We start from the raw sequence: 21,592 nt of genomic DNA on the forward strand, positions 1-21,592 counted from the left end.
AGAGAGGACGGTCTGGGTTAGAGAGGACGGTCTGGGTTAGAGAGGACAATCTGGGTTAGAGAATACGGTCTGGGTTAGAGAGGACAGTCTGGGTTAGAGAGGATGGTCTGGGTTAGAGAGGACGGTCTGGGTTAGAGAAGACGGTCTGGGTTAGAGAGGACGACCTGGGTTAGAGAGGACGGTCTGGGTTAGAGAAGACGATCTAGGTTAGAGAGGACGATCTGGGTTAGAGAGGACGGTCTGGGTTAGAGAGGATGGTCTGGGTTAGAGAAGACAGTCTGGGTTAGAGAAGACAATCTTTGTTAGAGAAGACGGTCTGGGTTAGAGAGGACGGTCTGGGTTAGAGAAGGCGATCTGGGTTAGAGAAGACAATCTTTGTTAGAGAAGACGGTCTGGGTTAGAGAGGACGGTCTGGGTTAGAGAAGACGGTCTGGGTTAGAAAAGACAATCTTTGTTAGAGAAGACGGTCTGGGTTAGAGAGGACGGTCTGGGTTAGAGAAGACGGTCTGGGTTAAAGACGGTCTGGGTTAGAGAGGACGGTCTGGGTAGAGAAGATGGTCTGGGTTAGAGAGGACGGTCTGGGTTAGAGAAGACGACCTGGGTTAGAGAAGACGGTCTGGGTTAGAGAGGATGGTCTGGGTTAGAGAAGACAATCTTTGTTAGAGAAGACGGTCTGGGTTAGAGAAGATGAAGTTGGTTAGAGAAGAGTTCCAGTAGACCAGGCCACACAGTGAAGCTGCAGGTCGTATTCATACAAGTGACCTTACCCTGATACTCAGGCTTTCAAAAACTTAGTATGGTAATATAGCTTGAGCTGTATTTTTGTAAGAAATCTAGCTTTTTATTTAATTAAATAAAACGCAAACATTCTGACAGAAACTGCAAGCTACTAATAACTAGCCTCCTATCATGTAGTCATCTTCTTTTGTGGAATTGCATTTTGTATGACTCCGTGTAATTTTAGGTAAATGTCTTACCCTCTCTGTGTCTCTATCAAAGGAAGAGGTAAGGATTAAATAATTCGAATTATCCTCCAACATCAGGAAAGTCCATTTACTAATCAGAGATAATGAAATGATTTTGGTTGAAACACAGATACATAACTAACTGGGAAATGTCAATTTTGATTTTTTAATGGTAAAAAACCCCCAATGCCTGTGGTCAGAACTCGCTGTCTTAAAAAAAAAAAAAAAAAAAAAAAAGTGTGTTCATTTAAACTTGAAATTTTCTCAAGAAAGCTCTGGGATGACAAATTATCACCTTTCAATGCCAGTGTCTTTTTCCAGGGCAAAACTCTGTTGCACAGTTCTCCTAGATTTACAAACACACGGTCTACCCCACTGCTCTTCAGAGGAAAGGCAGAGATGGAAGCACAGAGGGCCTTGAGCAAGCCCTGGTTTCCAATCATGCCACAGAAACCAGAGGTTAGGAGGCGTCTCCAGAGACCATGAATGGACAAACAGCAAGGCGAGCACGTGAATTTATGCTTCCGCCATATCTCCCTCAGAGACTGGAGCACTGCCCGTGCAAACAGTGAAGAAGGGATTTTCCTCAGCAGCTGCTCAATACCTTGCGTGTCTTTATCAGTCCTTCAATCCAGACTCTCCACACAACCAAACATTTCATGAAAAAAGAATAAAAAAATAGCAATATCCAACCAAGGCCAGGAAATGCACCTTCCAACTAGTCGTTACTTGAGCCAGGCCTTGTGAGCATTTTGATTATGAAAGCAGGTTTTGAATCAGTGATACTCTGTTCTCTGATGTGAAGGTAAGAGCTAGAAGACATGATTTTCAGACACTGCATGACATCAGGGAGGACTGAATTGAGAAAAAAAAAAAAAAAACAGGTGAGAGACAGACCATCTCTGGACCACAGCATGTCACCATGTACAGGGAACCAGTGAGAAAACACGCAGATCTTTGGCAAATGCCCCATAAAAGGCTCTCAATTTTGTTGTGTTCTAACAGTGTGTTTGTTTTTGCAGCTGCCTGTTAATTATAACACATGGTATTTATACAGCATCTCTTAATAAATATAACTCATCTATCAGGCATGATTTAGCAGTGAAAGAACCATGTTTTCAATATGCAACAAGGTTTTAATGAGTAAAATGAGATTTAGCCAACACAAGTCTACAGACCCCTTCTGACTCTTGGTTCCACAGTAACAAAACATTAGTGAGACATTGACCATTTGTACCAAACCTTTTTTTGTGTGTGTGTGACATTTTCCTCCCACAACTTTAATGGAAAAACCACTAGGAGTTAAACCAGGGAACTCCAAAGAAAAAAATCACTGTCTCACTCTATGAGGGGCTTACAGTTTAGGTGAGGAGACAGTGGTGTATTGTGGTCTGGACGCTAATTAAAAAACCTGATTTTGGCCAGGCACAGTGGCTCATGCCTGTAATACCAGCACTTTGGGAGGCCAATGTAAGTGAATCACAAGGTCAAGAGATCAAGACCTTCCTGGCCAACACAATGAAACCCCATCTCTACTAAAAATATAAAAATTTGCCAGGCATGGTGGTTGGCACCTGTAGTCCCAGCTACTCAGGAGGCTGAAGCAGGAGAATCACTTGAACCCAGGAGGCAGAGGTTGCAGTGAGGTGAGATCACACCACTGCACTACAGCCTGGCAACAGAGCAAGATTCTGTCTAAAAAAAAAAAAAAAAAAAAGAAAATATATATATATATATATAAAAATCTGGTTTAGACTCCAACTCTACCTCTTCATAGCCTTGTGGCTTTGGGTAAGTAATTCTAAAACTGAAACTTACTTGTAAAATATAAAACTCATACCTACCTTGCTGAGTTATTTCAAGATTATATGAAATAATACATGTCATATACCTAACAGAGTGTCTGGTATATAGCGGAGCTCAGAAAATGTGAATGCTTTTTCTGTTGTTCCCCTTATAGAAAGCACAGGCAGAGAGACATAAATGCAACCTATCCATACTGCTACAGCAGTGAAGCAAGAGAGCGTAGAGAAGTCATTCACAGCAGCCAAGGAGGTCAGAAAGTTCCAGATCATTCCCATCTGAAATAACCCTGGAGGGGCCAGCTCCATGGAGTGAAGATTCCGTAAGTATTCCTGCACCTGAAACAATGTGGGTGGAAATACAACCTGGCCACTCTTGTTGAGTCAAGGAAAGGACATCTCAGTGTCTTTTTGTGGCTTCTTCATGGGAGAGGGAATAACTGCTTTTTGACATTCCCCCCACAATCTCAAGTGGCAAGACAAGGCAATGACTGAATGAGAATGCTTTAAAAAAAAAATCGTATATAATTCTAATATATTTAAAAAGATAAGACATCATTTTCCAACTCCAATTTCTTTCACAAATGAGAAAGAACAACTGCTTTCTTATAGATGGCTAAAGTTTGTTGTTTTTATTTTAAGTGATTGCTAACTCTGCAATGTTCCTTCACACTTAGAAGAAAAGAGAATTCACAATTCTGGCCGAGCACGGTGGCTCACACCTGTAATCCCAGCACTTTGGGAAGCCATGTTGGGTGGATCACTTGAGGTCAGGAGTTCAAGAGCAGCCTAACCAACATAGTGAAATCCCATCTCTACAAAAAATACAAAAAGTTAGCTGGGCACAGCTACTTGGGAGGCTGAGGCAGGAGAATTGCTTGAACCCAGGAGGTGGAGGCTGCAGTGAGCCGAGATTCTGCCATGGTACTCCAGCCTGGGTGACAGAGTGAGACTCCATCTCAAAAAAAAAAAAAAAAAATATATATATATATATACACACACACACACACACATATATATATACACACACACACACAACACATTTGGAATATTCTTAGTTTGATGTGAAAAATTTTTTACTATTTCTTCTAAAATAGTTAACAAACAACACTTAGAGCCTAATAAGCTGAGACACTGTCTCGGCGCTGGAAGCTCTAGATGGCTTCGAGTATTCTGAATGCTGGAGCGGTTACTTTGTAACTGCAAAAAAGCTTCCAACGGCAATTTTAAAATTACTTCCGGCCGTCCAGGGAATTTTGTTTTTTCCAATTGATAGCTATAGGTTACCTATGGCAACACTACTATTCTAAGCAAAAAGATATGAAAGATAAGTGAGAATGGATGGAAAATTATCTTTTTTTTAGACTGTGACCTTAAGCAAAGCCAGTCCCTCTTTGTGGTTAAATAATGACCACTTAATAAATTTTTACCAACTTCATAAGTAAATGCTTTTTTCCAAACATCATGCTTGCTCACACACGGGTAGGAGAGCTGCCGTATCCAGGAGGGCGGTCGCTGACCACCAAACATTTGGCCAGTCCAATCCTCGATATGCTTTCAGAGTTACGTACGCACTGGATTTCAAACAGCAGGAAAAAAAACACCTAAAATATCTCATTAATACTTTTTACATTATATGTATCGAAGTGATAATACTTTGGTGATTTTAGGTTAAGTAAGTATTATTATGATTAATTTCACTTGCTTCTTTTTTGTAAATGTGTCTACCAGAACTTTTTTTATACTTTATGTTCTGGGGTACATGTGCAGATTGTGCAGGTTTGTTAAATAGGTATACATGTGCCATGGTGGTTTGCTGCACCCATCACCCAGTCATCTACGTTAGGTACTTCGCCTAATGCTATCTCTCCCATAGACCCCCATCCCCTGCTATTCCTCCCCTAGTCCCCCACTCCCCAGGCCCCAATGTGTAATGTTCCCCTCCCTGTGTCCATGTGTTCTCATTGTTCAACACCCACTTATTCTACCAGTACTTTTAAAATCACATCTACTGCTTACATTATATTTCCATAGGACTGTGCTGGGTAAAGGTGTTTCAGCTTATGTTACAATTTAACTATACCAGGGTGACCTTCCATAGGTCATATGCTGTCTTTCTGCCCTGGGTTTCTTCATTCATGTTTGGACTAAACGCCTTTTACAATCCCCTATGGCTCTAACATCCTGGAACTTGTGGGTTCAACAGTTATTGCTGGTGGAGAAAAGACACAAGAACCAGGTGAAGACAGTGCTGTCACTAGGATGCAGGGCAGCCCTAGTTAGAGCTGGGCCCAGGACAGGGTGCCCAAGAAAAGAACAGGTTGTCCCTTATAGCCACCCAACAGCCAGTGTGTCCTGACACCGGAGACAACGCTGTTTACACATGTCAGCCCTGCAGCTGACAAAGGATATTTGAGGAAAGCCCTGCTTGGTGTGGGGCTGACTTTCAGGCTCAGCACATGTGCCACGTGCTAACAGTCCACAGAGCCCTAGAGCACAGCTGATGGATGGCATGCGGTGTCACTTATGCCCAAGGATCATGAGACAGAAGCACCTATCAGCGCTACAAAGTTCCAGAAGACTGATCTCACCCATGTGTCACCCATCTGCATGGGAACCCAAATAATGAAAAAAGAAATCAACTTGTCAGCTTTATTCATAATTGGCAAAACTTGCAAGCCACCAAGATGTCCCTCAGGAGGTACGGAGACAAACTGCGGACAGTAGAATATTGTTCAGCACTAAAAAAATAAAATGAGCCATCAAGCCATGGAAAAACATGAAGGAAATTTAAATGCATATTACCGAGTGAAAGAAGCCAATCTGAAAAGGCTACATACTGTATGATTACCATTTGACATTCTAGAAAAGGGAAAACTATGGAGACGGTAAAGATCAGTGGTTGCTTGGGTTAAGGAAGAGGGAGGGATGACACAGAGGATTTGTAGGGTAGTGAAACTGACACACGTCATTATACATTTACCCAAAGCCGTAAAATGTACAACGCCAAGGATGAACATTAATGTAAACTATGGACTTTGGGTGACATTGATGCAGTGAAATAGGTTCACAGATTGTAACAAATGTACCACTCTAGTGGAGAATGTCGATGACGGGTGTGACTGTGCATGTGTGGAGGGTATGTGGAATATCTTTGTACCTTCCTCTCAATTTTGCTGTGAACATAAAACTGCTCTTAAAAAAAAGAAGTCTGGGCTGGGCGCGGTGGCTCACGCCTGTAATCCCAGCACTTTGGGAGGCCAAGGCGGGTGGATCACGAGGCCAAGAGATCGAGACCATCCTGGTCAAAATGGTGAAACCCCGTCTCTACTAAAAATACAAAAAATCAGCTAGGCATGGTGGTGCGTGTCTGTAATCCCAGCTACTCAGGAGGCTGAGGCAGCAGAATTGCCTGAACCCAGGAGGCGGAAGTTGCGGTGAGCCGAGATCGAGCCATTGCATTCCAGCCTGGGTAACAAGAGCGAAACTCCGACTCAAAAAAAAAAAAAGAAGTCTGGGCTGGGCGTGGTGGCTCATGCCTGTAATCCCAGCACTTTGGGAGGCTGAGGCGGGCAGATCATGTGGTCAGGAGTTTGAGACCAGCCTGGCCAACATGGCGAAACCCCGTCTCTACTAAAAGTACAAAAATTAGCTGGGTGGCACGTGCCTGTAGTCCCAGCTACTCGGGAGGCTGAGGTAGGAGAATCACTTGAACCCAGGAGGTGGAGTTTGCAGTGAGCCGAGATAGCGCCACTGCGCTCCAGCCTAGGCAACAGAGCAAGACTCCGTCTCAAAAAAAAAAAAAAAAAAAAAAAGTCTGTTTGATTTTTTTTAAATTGTTATTCATATTATATTTGCAAGTCTTAACCAAAATTTTAGCAACCATGGATTCTGTGGCTATCAGATACCTAAAAGAAGTTACTAAAAGAAAAAGAAGCAGCATATGATCATCACTTTCGTCCAAAGCTTTCATATAGGAAATCTTTTGTTTCCTAGAACTAGTAAAAATGGCACCTTCTGAGTTATGCGGACAGCAAGATTGAGTCTTCCCACTCCCGCAACCCCATCCAGGCACAACACCTGAGGGTCTTCACAATATGCCCCAGCCATCTTCCCAGGTTCACCTTCCACCATTCAACAATAACATTCAGCAAGCATCTGCTGAGTGCCTATTAGGTGCCAGGCACCTGGGATGCAACAGCAAGTAATTAGTTTTCAGGGTGTGGGGGGAGCTGGCACAGAGAAAGCCTAGTAAGAAAACTGTGATGCTATGAAAATTCAGTAATAAATATAGAGTGCTTGCCTTAGGAGCACTTAGCTCAGGTTTGGAGGATCTGGGAAGGCTTTTTGGACGAAGTGAGATCTAACTTGGCTAAGAACTAACCAAGAAAGGAGCAAAGAGGAAAAACAGCGCATGATGAAAGAGTGATATGTGCACAAGTCCAGAAGTGAAAATGAACAAGGTGCATTCCCAGAGGGCAGGAACTCAGAGAGCAAAGGGGCCAGTGGCAAGAGATGAACCCAAAGAGGCGAGCAGGGGCCTGACCACAGAGGGAATCGAATGCCCTGTGAAGGAGTTGCCTGCGGCCTAAATCTAAGGCAGTGGGTGTGAGGATGGCGAGCCCAGCCCATTCTATCTACCTAGACTCCAGCAGGATTAAACAGCTTCCCATTCCCAAGCACAACATGGACTTCTAGGATGTACTGTCTTTGCACAAGCTGTCTCTTCTCCTTGAATGATTTCCTTGTCCCTGTCCCTGACTTCTTTTTTCCTCCTAGGAAATCCCACAGGGCTTATTTAAGGGACCTCTCAAAGGTCTCTTCTCTCCTAAACCTTTCACAACCCCAAGACTGAATTAATTAATCATTCCCTGCCTCGTGCACATGCTCCTTGTAACAGAGACTTTAGGGAATGGGGCAATGGGGGAGTGAGCAGTGTCTGCTCAAATTAATATCTGTCTTCTTTCAGAATTACCCCCTTTGGCAGCAACCTAACAGCCACATCTGAGCAGTGAGACCATGTGCCTTGGGCATAGCAGACTCAGTCAGGGGAGGACATCAGACCAGATCTTGCCTCTCACTTAGAACCCGGGGAATGAGAGATGCTAGTAGGCCTCTTGTTAGGTGCTTTACCTAAGAGAACACTGAAACTTGGGCAACCCCAGCCATTGTACAGAAGAGAAAAAGCTGAACAGAAAAATGAACCGCTGCCACGTTCCTTCACACCATTCCAGTGTCTTGTCCTAGTCACTCATGATCTGTGACCAAATGCCTTTATAGTAAGTGATCTGATGGACCCCTGCATGTGAGCTAGATGGAATGAGTTTTGGACAATGCTGTCAAATCATCCATGAAAAAGACACTTTCTACAGCTCGAATGCCTTTCCATAGCAATTATTCATTTCTGTATTAAAGTCAAAGTCGATGCTTATGTGGCATGGGCGTCATCGCTCTCCCAGCCCAATCCCACTGCAGACATGACTAAGCAATCGCAGTATTCTCTGTCTGGGCCTCACAGGCCAGCACCATGGTGCCCCAGGTAGCCCCAAAGGAGCTGGCACAAAAAACGAAAAGTATCGACCATCAGCGTTCTAGACTGGAATCTACTGGAAGACAGGTACTGTGCCCTTTAATCACATCAATCCGTGTGCCTAACACAAGGTCGAAATGGAATAAACCCAGGCTTGGAGGATAAATGAAGACTATTATCTTCTAGCCTGATTGCTAACTCCTGCCTCTTTCTTCACCTATGTTAGCTCAATGGAAGTTTAGAAAGGATTCATTCTTTCCCAACTTAGAAAAAAGGTAAATTTAAATTAGTAATGAAACAGCTGAAATAGAACAGTGCTTCTCAGCTTCACACACATGTATAATCCAGCTCTGCTCATCTGTAACTTGTTTTCTATCCCTGGGGACATGGTCACATTTTAAAGTTACATCGATTTGGAACAATGATTTCTAAAATCTCAACAGAATCAGAGCACCATGTTCTATCTTCTGACTTAATTTTACATCTTCATGAAGTGTGACCTACTAACTTCTTTGTAGATTATTTTGCCAGTTTATCCATAATTTTTCATAAATTTATATGCAATCTGTAAAAAATATCTAACTACAACATGACAGCCCATAAACTTCAGAAATTACAAATCCTGCAAACTTCAGGAACTGTAAATCACAGGAAGCCTTTAAATTCCAGGGGACTGTGTCTGTCACAGTAAAGTTTCAAAGCTGTTCCTCTCCCCACTTAATGTCTTTATCATACACCTGCCCCCAAACGACAGAGGCTCCACTTTGTCCAACTGTAGCAAAAAGCTTTTCTGAATACCTTGATAGGCTATGATCAGTCAACCAACAAAAAAGAGCATCTTAAAAATCAATAACATACCAACTCCATTAACTGTTTGAGCTGACCTATCTCTTCTGGTAATGATCCAAGTTTGTTGTTACTTGCGATTAAGACTTTGAGAGGCAGACCACACAGGCAGGCAGGCAGGGCGGACAGCTGATTTCGACTGCAAAGACAATACAACAAGAACACATGTAAACAGAAAGGCCACTTCATACTGTCTGTGAACCTGTTTTTAACAAGAAAGGAAAAAGGAGTGATCTGAAAGACATTTTACAAATACAAAAAGTCCAATACATTTTCCATATATGTGATAACTCAAATGACAAGTATGTAGGAAAACAAAATTAAAAAAAAAAACTGGTCATTAGAGAAATGCAAATCAAAACCACATTGAGATACCATCTCACGCCAGTTAGAATGGCGATTATTAAAACAATCAGGAGACAACAGATGCTGGAAAAGAGGTGGAGAAATAGGAACGCTGTTACACTGTTGGTGGGAGTGTAAATTAGTTCAACCACTGTGGAAGACAGTGTGGCAATTCCTCAAGGATCTAGAACTAGAAATACCATTTGACCCAGCAATCCCATTATTGGGTATATACCCAAAGGATTATAAATCACTCTACTATAAAGATACATGCAAACGCATGTTTATCGCGGCACTGACAATAGCAAAGACTTGGAACCAACCCAAATGCCCATCAATGATAGACTGAATCAAGAAAATGTGGCACAGATACACCATGGAATATTATGCAGCCATAAAAAAGGATGAGTTCATGTCCTTTGCAGGGACATGGATGAAGCTGGAAACCATCATTCTCAGCAAACTGACACAAGAACAGAAAACCAAACATTGCATGTTCTCACTCATAAGCGTGAATTGAACAATGAGAACACACAGACACAGGGAGGGGAACATAACAAGGGCCTGTCAGGGGTTGGGGGGAAAGGGGAGGGATAGCTGGGTTGGGGGGATTGGAGAGGGATAGCATTAGAAGAAATACTAATGTAGACGACGGAGGGATGGATGCAGTCAACCACCATGTCACATGTATACTTATGTAACAAACCTGCACGTTCTGCACATGTACCCCACAGCTTAAAGTATAATAGAAAGGAAGGAAGGAAGAAGGAAGGAAGGGAGGGAAGGAGGGAAGGTAGGAAGGAAGGAAGTGGCAGTTCTGAAAGAGACAGCTTTATTCAACTCAAGGAATGCCATCAAAGTCTCCCTGCTCCCCAACGCCACTTAGAAGCTGAGCCCTCTGCCAGCCAGGAGGCAGATGGAGAACACATCCTGCACAACCAATAGCAACGGGAAGCTGATGCCAACTGTTCTCTCCTGACAATGTGTGCAGGAAACTCAGCTGGACCAAAGCAAGCAGCACCACGCAGGCCTCATTTCATCATTTCAGTAGTGATGGGGAAGATCATTTTGCTGCAACTCACAAAACTACCGGGCTCATTTCCAACGTTTTGACTCAGCTTCCTTTTGTTAAAACAAGAGTTGCTATAGTTAGTCTGTTTTGGTATCTCCAAGAGAGCTAATTAAAAGAAAAAGAAAGGAAAGTTGGTCTTCTGGCAAAGTGGAACTGCAGCCCAGAGGGGTTCAGCTCCATGGAGTAGCCAAAAAAGTCCACGTTGATGTCTCACCTCTGATCTACAAGAATAGCTTCTCTCCACAGAAGTTTCTGAACTTTCCATCATCAGTGCTTAGTTTTCAAGGAGATGGAAAATATTGGATAAATAAAATCTATGAATCATCCTTATTTATCTGTCAGCCATTTATTTCAATCTCCTCCCCCACAAAAAGCCCCTTTTTCCTGTTACCAAATGAAAAGACAGATGGTTTTCAGTTTCCCTTTCTTTCTCTGCCCTTCTGGTGCTGAAGCCAACGACCACAGCATGAAACGTCTAAAAATCTGTGTGTCATTTAGTGCAACTATTTAATAAAACTGCTGTGTGTTTGTGCACACATGCATAAAGTTTCAGAGGTTGTGTTCCTGCATGAGTGTATTTATAGACACGCGTGTGTCTGTATATGTGAGAGGGAGAGACAGAGAGAATGGAAACAGACCCAGACACTATCAGTCCTCATTTTGGGGTACAGATATTATACTTTGCTGCATTTTCCAAACTTCTTACAAGGGCTTTTATCATCAGGAAAGAAAAGTCATTATAAAATGATAAATGTGAACTTGATGCGTGTTACATGAGTGCTCCTATTTGTGAAAATTCTTTGAGATGTATACTTACGATCTGTGCACTTTTCTGAATGTATGTGATTCTTCAGTTAGAAGTTTGACTCTCCCCCATATGAGGGGGCAGGAATCAGGTTAACTGAAGGGCATCTCTACCTGATGGGGTCAAAAAAAAGCAGATGCTGTGCTGTGGAAAGAACGTTTCTAATCTGGGCACCACCCTGTCAACACCCTGATGTCTCTCCTGCTCTAGGCATTCAATCACGAATATAACTACATTTTAGCAAGAAAAGATACAGTCATATCTTCTCTCCACAGCCCAGATCCATGAAAAAAGCTATTTCCAGAAAGAGGCAGAAGACTTTTCTCTAAGAGGGTCCAGCAGGAGGAGGGAGGGAGGAAACTGGGAGCCCTCCTGGTAGTTCCTGGCATGCAGAGGACCAGCCAGCTCTTCACTTTCCCTGGTTAGCAGGACTGGACCAAGAGAATAAGGGCAATGGGCCCACACTGGCGCTCTCTCCCAGTCTCTGGGGAGGAGGTGGGGGTGGAAAGGAGGAGCTACAGCCAGCAGCCAGTCTTTCTGCCTCTCACATCTCTTCTAACAACCTCTCTCACCAGCAGGAGCTCAGTGGGACTCTTTTGGCTGGCGGAGGGGGTCTTCCTGTTACCCTGCTGAGAGGGCTTTTTTCAAGCTCCAAAAGAGGCTCCTCTGGAAAAGAGTACTCAATTTATTAAAAGGTGGCAAGCAAATAATTTGAAATGTAATTTGTGGTTATAAAATATTTGTTAATATGCAATTTTATTAAGTTGAGGATTGGCAACTCAAAATGTAAGTAAGGCAAGTCTATTAATTTGGAGCCATACGTAAACCTCCTTTTGAAGAGGAGTAATGAGAACGAAGATTAGTATTTTCAAGAAATTTCTATATTCCTATTTTTGGCAAAGTTAACAATTACAGGTTCAGACCTTTCCTATGTTTCTTTGCTTGAAAACCCATAGTTATACTCTGAGTTATCCGTCTCACTAGTTGGTGCAGGCATCTAACCAGATTAGCAGATATGGAATTGGGAGACTCATGTATCATACTACTTTAAGAAACACAAAGAAGGCCGGGCGCAGTGGCTCACACCTGTAAGTCCAGCACTTTGGGAGGCCGAGGTGGGTGGATCACTTGAAGTCAGGAGTTCGAGACCAGCCTGGCCAACATGCTGAAACCCTGTTTCTACTAAAAAATACAAAAATTAGCCAGGCGTGGTGGCGCGTGCCTATAGTCTCAGCTACTCGGGAGGCTGAGGTGGAGAATCGCTTGAACCCAAGAGGCAGAGGTTGTAGTGAGCGGAGATCACATCGCTGCACTCCAGTCTGGGCAACAGAGGGAGATTTGGTCTCAAAAAAAAAAAAAAAAAAAAAAGAAAGAAAGAAAAGAAAAAGAAACACAAAGAAAGTTCTGCTCATTCAGATGCATGAGTATTTGAGATTACATGGGTTTATTCTCACTGGAAATCTTCCAGGGTGGGTACTTAATTAAAATAAAACAAAATTTAAGCTTGTAAAAATATTGCTGGTCTCTTTGATGGGAATGGATGCTTTTTACACTAAAAGCTGCTGATGGAATGGCCTACCTCATATTTATGCTTCATACCTTTCTTGTTTACCCTCTAGTTAATCATCTGTAGAGTTACCAATTCACCATGCCAAGCGTTTGGTCATCATGCAGCATGCCGCAGACCTGGGGCACAGTTCTGCTTCATCCATCTGCTTCCTCAGCCTCTACTTCATATATTTTACCACAGGATGTTCCTGTATTACTTGTAATTTCCCCAATAGAAAAGGAAATACACATACACACAAAAACCCATTTGCTCTCCAGCAAATATTTAGACAGGAGAGGAAAAGCTGCATTCCCTTTAATCCTCTACCCACTAGCGACCACAGCAGCAGCCTCAGCTTTCTGAAGCCACTCATCTGGCAGCAATTTTTCTCAAGCAAATAAGTACCTCAGGCCACAATCCACGATCCTACGCCCCGGTCTTCGGCAGCCTTGGTGCTATAAACAGGCCCTATGCTGAAAGAACGTTTGAAAACTAAGGCCATATTGTATCTGACAAGCTATCACCAGAGCCAAGTCTACCCCTTACCCCAACCCCAAGCCGTCTCTTGTCACTGTCCCTGCCCAGTCTGGGGTGATGATCAGGGTGGGGAGGAAAGAGAAAGAGGAAAGGTAGTGGGCTTTACCAGATCCATGTTATTGTGAATGCTTCATCTTCCATCTCTTTCAGTTGAATGACTTCCTGCTAGATTCATTTGTCTATTTCATCATTTCAAGATGAAATAAGGCAGCTCAACATAATCTACACATTTTTGGCAGCCTAAATTTGCAGCATACATTTATCTTGGCTTGCAGTACCATTATCTGTCACTTAATTCCTAAATTAAGGCATTTAAAAACCAAATCACTTTTTCTGGCTTTACTTTTAGAGTATTATTTTAATGTATTTTGACAATGGCACTTATTGATGTCCATACTAGATATCTAGTATCTGTCATTATTTGATATTAGTTTATCAAAAGGTTATTTTCCTTAAGCTATGTGATTATAAAGACATGCTGTATTCTTACTGGTGATTTTATTAACAGAGCATAACACCTATATTTTTAAATTCTGGAACATACCTCTGTATTTTCAGTGAACGGGTTCACGTAACAGAATATAAAAAATTATTTTAGAAAATAATTTATAGAAAAAATTTATATAACAAATTTGCTCACTCAATTGGCTGCTTGGTGTGGCAGAAAACTCACCAACTGTAAAAACCTTTCAGATTGTCAAGACACTGCCCCTCCCAGACTAAGCCAATTTTTAAGTAAGAAATAAATAAAGAAAGTCAAGTCACCAGTTGTGAAGTTATAAGACCTGGGTTCAAATACCATAGAGACGATTTGCCACAAATCCAGTAAATCATTTAATCTCTCTGTTTTTTTCAGCTATAAAACAGGGACAGTAAGACCCACCTAACACAACACTATAGATGTGGAGGTACTTAGCCCAACACTACATCCATATATGAGGATTAAACCTCACCCAGTCACCAATGTGAAAAAGCATCAAGGAGGTGACAAGAAAGAGCATCAGTGTGCTTGGCTCAATTTTATAGCCATGTGTTGCTTAATGACAATGATGCTTTCTTAAATATGCTTCATTATAACATTCTGTTATTGCGTGAACATCACAGAGAGTACTTACACCAACCTGGGTGTCATAGCCTACTCCATACCTAGGCTACATGGCATGCCCATTGCTCCTAGGCTACAAACCTGTACAACACATTACTGTACTGAATACTGTAGGCACCTTTAACACAATGGTATTTTTGTACCTAAACATAGGAAGGGTGATGTGTCATGCTCAGATGTTAAGATGTGGCTACAACACAGGAATTTTTCAGCTGCATTATAATCTTATACCACTATCATATATGTGGTCCATTGTTGACCAAAATGTCACTATGTGGTGCATGACTCTATGTACTAATTTTACTTGTTGTATATGCTAATTGCTAAAATTTCAGCCACTTTAAAAATATTGTTTAATGTTTATCTCATTGAAAACATATACCAATTAAAAATAAAGATGATTACTCAGACATGTGGGGGTGAACCACGCTGGGCTATAAAATTTCAGGCCCAAACAAACTACCTAATTTCAATCTGGATAACCAAGCCTACAACATATAATCCTATAAATGGCATTTCCTCTCTCATCCTTCTTAATTCCAGGATCTTGCCATTTCCCTGGAAAAGCATGAATACCCAGGGGTCACAATGTCTGTTTACTATTTGGTTTTCAAATAGTAATGGAAATAATGATGTAAAGTCATTAACCATCACAAAACTTTTAAGGAAATGCCACAGGCCTGAATCTAAAGAGGCACAGAGAAAGAAAGCTGGGCAGTTTCCACAGCGTGGATGCTCTGGGCTTACCCAACACTGAGTCTCAGCAAGGGCAGGGAGCTAGCAAGGATCCAGTAGTTGTTGGTTTGAATATTATTGTTTGTGCTTGGCACTCGACCTACAGTAAACAGCAATTATTTTACTTTAGCCTAGTAAGTTTCCTTTTCACAGGATACCTCGCCTAATTTTGTTTTTACGACTACCCTGTTTGCTTCTCATTAAAGGCAGAGTAACTTTCTGCTGTTTTGCATATGACACCTGACTGCTGCCTTTACATGCACACAGCAATGAACAATATCTATAGAGAACCATTTCCTTTTTCCTGCTTCTTCCATTCTGAAAAATCCACGATGGCAAAATGTCTCACCCTTGTTTCCCCTAAGGACTGAGCGCTTCCCCTTCATCGCCTGCCCTCCCCCTACATTCCACCATCATTAATTACAGGTCTGAGACAATGAGCAATAACAACAACAACGAAAGCTTTGCTTTGAGTCGCCTGGTGACAGTCTGGTCAACTTTAATTTTACGTTATAAAGCTAAAATCAAACAGAGGCTAACTTTACCCTTAAATGTAAAACTAAAAACTAATATTTGACATTAATTTTGAGGACACATTTATTATTTATTATCATATATATATATATTATATAGATTCTTGATTAAATAATATGTATTAAATCTGGGAGCCTAAGTTTAAATCTAACGTTGAAAGCAATTATGCTAACGACAACTTGACCATGGCAATCATTTAAAGATTTAACATGTTTTCAGACTAGAAAAACAGAATCATCATTTGAATTGAATCTTGAAGCAGTCTTCAAAGCTATGCCAATTCATTTCACACTCCACACACAGAAGAGCCATGTTTTGAGAAGGTAAAGGATTAACTTTAGAAAAGAGAACTGTAAGAGAAGCAAGAAAACAAAAACAGAGTGTCTAAAGCAAGTCTGAATTCAGGTAAATTTCTGCAACACTCATTCATTTCACTGTGCATTTTCCTGTGCATACCTGCACCATATTTGGCCTAGTGCAACTGAGCTGGCTTCCCACAATACCAGCCTATCTCCTCGTGAGTATAAATAAACCACTGCTTAAAATATTCCTTTTTTTTTTTTGTATACCCTCAACAGTCAGCAACCAATGTAGGCTACCAATGTCAACAGTTAGATTTCAAAGGGCAGTGATTGATAACCAGCTCTATCTTAATCATTTTTTCTCCTTTCTTGTAAGAGTTTTTTAATTCCAAAATATCAAAGCCTATTTTGTGCTCTAAAAATTATTGCTTTAAATTTCCTTTATTTTAAAATGGAATTGAATGCTCAAAATAATTGAGCTTTCAAAAAAAGTGAGCTTTGGATATTCAAAGAAAACTCAGTATCTAATACCAGCAAAAATATTAATTTTTCAAACACTTTCAGAAGCAACAATGTAGATGTGGTGTTTTAAGTATTAAGATTTGTAGCGGCCTAAGCTCTGGGTCTTGAAAAATACCATTGTGGACTGAGTGCTGTGGCTCATGCCTGTAATCCCAACACTTTGGAAGGCTGAGGCGGGTGGATCACAAGGTCAGGAGTTCGAGACTATCCTGGTCAACATGGTGAAACCCCACCGTTACTAAAAATACAAAAATTAGCCAGGCATGGTGGCACATACCTGTAGTCCCAGCTACTTGACAGCCTGAGGCAGGAGAATTGCTTGAACCTGGGAGGCGGAGGTTGCAGTGAGCCAAGACTGCCCCACTGCACTCCAGCTCAGGCGACAGAGCAAGGCTTGGTCTCAAAAAAAAAAAAAAGGAAAGAAAAGAAAAATGCCATTGTGCAGATCATTGCTCCTGACACATAGGAAATTATCGCTAAATGACTAGGAAAGCTATATGGGCAGTAGAGATAATTCTCCCATTTTTTGGAGGTATGTTCCAGGTGGAATCAACCCTGCTTTCCTGTTATCAGAAAGGTATTCCTATTTTGTTCCTCTTCCATATTACCTACCAAAGCCTAGAAAATATATATTTAAAAAGGGAAGGAAAGATACCGATACTGACTTAGGTGAGCGCAGTCTACCGAGGTCAATTTTTACCCAGAAACACTGAGGTAATAAAAATATTCATAACAAAAATTAAGATGCCTGCATATTGCCATTTACCATTTGCAGATGTGATTTTTGGGTGTGTAATACAGATTAACATGCATGGATATTAGTCTATGGACATCCTTTTTTCCTACTCATCCCTCCAAGGAAATGAATCTTCAGAGAGCTTCTATTGTGTAACTTGACAACTACGAATAACTAGATTCTTCTTTACTGTTCTAATATTTTTACACGCCAATGACATAACCTCTTTACCAACAATACCAAAAAATCCACTTATTTTACTCAAATACTAGATCTTTTGCCATTATGTTTCTTAACCTATATTGCAATTTGCATGATGACACAGCATGCCACAAAACTTAATTCAACAAGTCAACAAATATTTCTTGGCTATTATGTATAAGGCACTGTGTTGGCACTAAGACAATTATTTTATTTAAATTTTATTTATATTCACAACAATCTTGTAACATAAGTACTAATGTTAGTACTTTAGTACTCTAGTAACGCTTTTCAGACACAAAAACTGGCATTCTAAGAATTTAAATAACTCATTGTAAGCTGTCTGGCTAGTGAGTGGCTTTGTGCTCAGGTTTGAAACCTGGTAGGTCAGGATTTACATCAAAGTCTGTGGTCTCCCCTCTACACGGCACAGCCTTTTCTCATTTCCTCTGGAATAAAAAGTATAGGTAAGCCGGGAAAACAGTGGCAGGAGGGCACAGAATTCCAGGCAGGAGGCAATAAGATACTGCACTAGGAGTTAATGATCAATTTATGTAAAAATGAATGGAGGAAAGGGGACAAAGATAATTTCTGAGATTCTGACCTGGGGTGCTGGAGAAAAGCAGCAGGAGCATGAACAGAAACAAGGATTGCCAATTTGGAAAAGAAGAAAATGGGCTTAGTCTTGCACATGCTGGAATTTGAGGAGTTACTGGGACATCTAAGAGGAATTGAATGTCAGGCAACCAGCGAAATGAGGGCTAGTGCTCAACTGAGTCAAACGGACAAAGAATATATTTGAGGGCCAGGAGTGGTGGCTCACACCTGTAATCCCAGCACTTTGGGAGGCCAAGGCGGGCAGATCACAAGGTCAGGAGTTTGAGACCAGCCTGGGCAATATGGTGAAACCCCATCTCTAATAAAAATACAAAAATCAGCTGGATGTGGTAGCAGGTGGCTGTATTCCCAGCTATTTGGGAAGCTGAGGCAGAAGAATCACTTGAACCTGGAAGGCGGAGTTTGCAGTGAGCCAAGACTGTGTCACTGTACTCCAGCCTGGGCAACAGAGTGAGACTTCGTCTCAAAAAAGAACATATTTGAGACACAAGAGGCATGAGGTCTTGGAGAGAAGATTTAAGACCAAAGCTTTGGGGAATTCTAGCACCAAGTTGCAGGAAGAGAATGAATATCCAGATATGGTAACAGAGAAGAAACAGGGAGAAGTGGAAAAATGACCAGAAAAGCGCGTGACCAAAGCCAAGTAAGGAAGGTGCTATTGTGTCAGATACTGAAAAGAAATCAACTATTTTCTACACCTGCTGAGTCCCTGCTCTGTCCAAGAACCTGTTACAAGCTCTGAGAAAATATGAAATGTGTGTGAATCCTGACTTTATGTCTAACAAGACCAGCCAACTTCTCCCTAAGCTAATACCACCTACATCCTACATGAACATTGATCATGTATTTTAAAAGTGTGGTGGCGGCAGATATTTCCTTCTGGGACTCTAAAGCTCTGAGTTAAAAAACTTAGTGATTCCTAAGGAATAAAGAAAGTGATGTTTCCTTTACAGATCTTATCATGCAAGGTGGAATGAAAGGACTCCAGGCTGGTCCTAAGAATTCTGTAAACAGCTGCTTGCAGATTTTTGGCACTGTGATCAAATGTTCAAAGGTTGCCTCTGCTGAAAATCCCAGGCTGCTCTCTCCTCCCGGTACTGGGGTCACAAGGGTCTGGTTCTGGAACTGATTTACTTAAGGGGCCACCACTCATAACAGTTTACTTAAATTCCCTGAAGATCACCCCTTCAAATTACTGATTGAACAAAAGTAAATGAACTGCCCTCAAAGAACACTAGCTACTGCTTCAGTCCCACCCCTGACAGCCACCCAGCTACAAACAAGCTTCCCCAGTCCTTAGGACATACTATCTGAAAGGAAACATTTCACCATCCTCACTGAATATCACTGCTGAGTTTGTTTTTCGTTCTTTTTGCTGTTTTGCCACCTATAGACCTGTTCAAATAGTGCACAAAGGTATACAATTCTTGTTTGTGGTGATACAGATCTGAAGTATTTGGGCTGGCTGCAATGGCTCACACCTGTAATCCCAGCACTCTGGGAAGCTGAGGTGGGCAGATCACTTGGGGTCAGGAATTCGAGACCAGCCTGGACAATATGGTGAAACTCTGTCTCTACTAAAAACACAAAAATTTGCCAAGCGTGGTAGTGCACGCCTGTAATCCCAGTTACTGGGGAGGTTGAGGCAGAAGAATCGTTTGAACCTGCGAGGCAGAGGCTGCAGTGAGCCAAGATTGCGCCACTGCACTCCAGACTGGGCGACAGAGCAAGGCTCGGTCTCAAAAATAAATAAATAAATAAATCTGAAGTATTAGTAATATCAGAAAAAAATTGTGAACAATTTTGCAACAGGAACAAAGAGTACCAGGTACCTTGTCTAACGTACGTTTCCAGGTTATCTCTGCCTTGCAGATCTGCAGATGCAAATGTGTTACGATGGAGGAAATGTGAAGCCCCAAATTAAAAAGTTAAATTTGCTGTACTTACTACAACCCTGCATACCACACTTAGAAAACATATATTGTTTTCAAGAATATGTAGAATATTTACAAAATTAACTATGCATAGCAACAAATCTAATGAATCTATTTCAAACAGAAAATACTCTGACACAATATAATTAAATTAAAAGTAAACTTTAAAAGATAACTTTAAAAACTCTTCTGTAAATATTTAGGCCAGGTATGGTGGCACACACCTGTAACCCAAGCACTTTGGGAGTCTGAGGTGGGTGCATGACTGGTGTCCAGGAGTTTGAGACCAGCCTAGGCCACAGAGTGAGACTCCATCTCTATCAAAAATTTACAAATTAGCTCGGCATGGTGGTTCATGCCTGTAGTCCCAGCTCTGGGGAGGCTAAGGTGGTAGGATCGCTGAAGCCTTGGAAGTCAAGGCTGTGGTGAGCCGTGATCGTACCACTGCACTCCAGTCTGGGTGACAGAGCAAGACCCTGCCCCCCACCAAAAATGAAAATAAAAAAGAAATTTAATACTCACAAGCCACAGAAGTAATACAGGAAACTAGCAGACTGGGAGTGATTAAAAACCACTGCATATCAAAACTTTTAGAAGTCAGCTAAAGTACTATGCACAGGGAAACTGTGACCTTAAATTCTCCTGCAAGAAAAGAAAAATTGCTAGAAAGCAATGAGCAAAATATCCAAAATCAAAAACTAAGATTAAAAAAAAGTAATTAAAACACACCATCTTCCAAAAAGTGGATAAAGAAAAAAAAAGAATGCACAATTTTACAGTATTAGAATTAAAATGGGAACCAATTATAGCTGCAGTAGAAATTTTAAAAATACAAAGGCTTTCCTTGTTTAAATACTTACGTTGCTCCCTCGGAAAATCCCTAACAACTATTTTCACAATTATGAAACTGTCCTCAGGGGCATGGAATGCAATAGAGATTACGTTCCACAAGATAACAAAGGTGAAAGTGCTTAGTGAACCATAAAATATCAGACAAATATATCCCGCTCATTTCTTTGTTTGTTTTTTGTTTACTTTTGTTTTTCTGATTCTAAAGTACATATATATTTAAATTTTTTTATTATACTTTAAACTCTGGGTTACATGTGCTGAATGTGCAGGTTTGTTACACAGGTACATGTGCCATGGTGGTTTGCTGCACCCATCAACCTGTCATCTACATTAGGTATTTCTCCTAATGCTTTCCCTCCCCCCGCCTCCCGCCCTCCTTTCCCCAACAGGCCCCGGTGTGTGATGTTCCCCTTCCTTTGTCCATGTGTTCTCATTGTTCAACTCCCACTTATGAGTGAGAACATTCAGTGTTTGGCTTTCTGTTCTTGTGTCAGTTTGCTGAGAATGATAGTTTCTAGTCTCATTCATGTGCCCGCCGCAAAGGACATCAACTCATCCTTTTTTATGGCCCCATAGTATACCATAGTATATATGTGCCACAT

General features: G+C 41.4%; 1 protein-coding gene across 7 annotated transcripts in view; it reads right to left on the reverse strand.

Annotated features, from left to right (window-relative positions):
- LRCH1 (leucine rich repeats and calponin homology domain containing 1) overlaps positions 1 to 21,592 on the reverse strand; it is a 210,684-nt gene that overhangs the window by 77,571 nt on the left and 111,521 nt on the right. For all 7 annotated transcript variants that reach the window (XM_032294688.1, XM_032294692.1, XM_032294693.1 and 4 more), the window contains exon 3: positions 9,156 to 9,282. In XM_032294688.1, the coding sequence (XP_032150579.1) occupies positions 9,156 to 9,282 (127 nt within the window). The remainder of the gene's footprint in view (positions 1 to 9,155; positions 9,283 to 21,592) is intronic.

The sequence above is a fragment of the Sapajus apella genome, unplaced genomic scaffold, assembly GCF_009761245.1.
Source record: "Sapajus apella isolate SASKATOON/1434 unplaced genomic scaffold, GSC_monkey_1.0 scaffold32, whole genome shotgun sequence".
Lineage (NCBI taxonomy): Eukaryota > Metazoa > Chordata > Mammalia > Primates > Cebidae > Sapajus > Sapajus apella.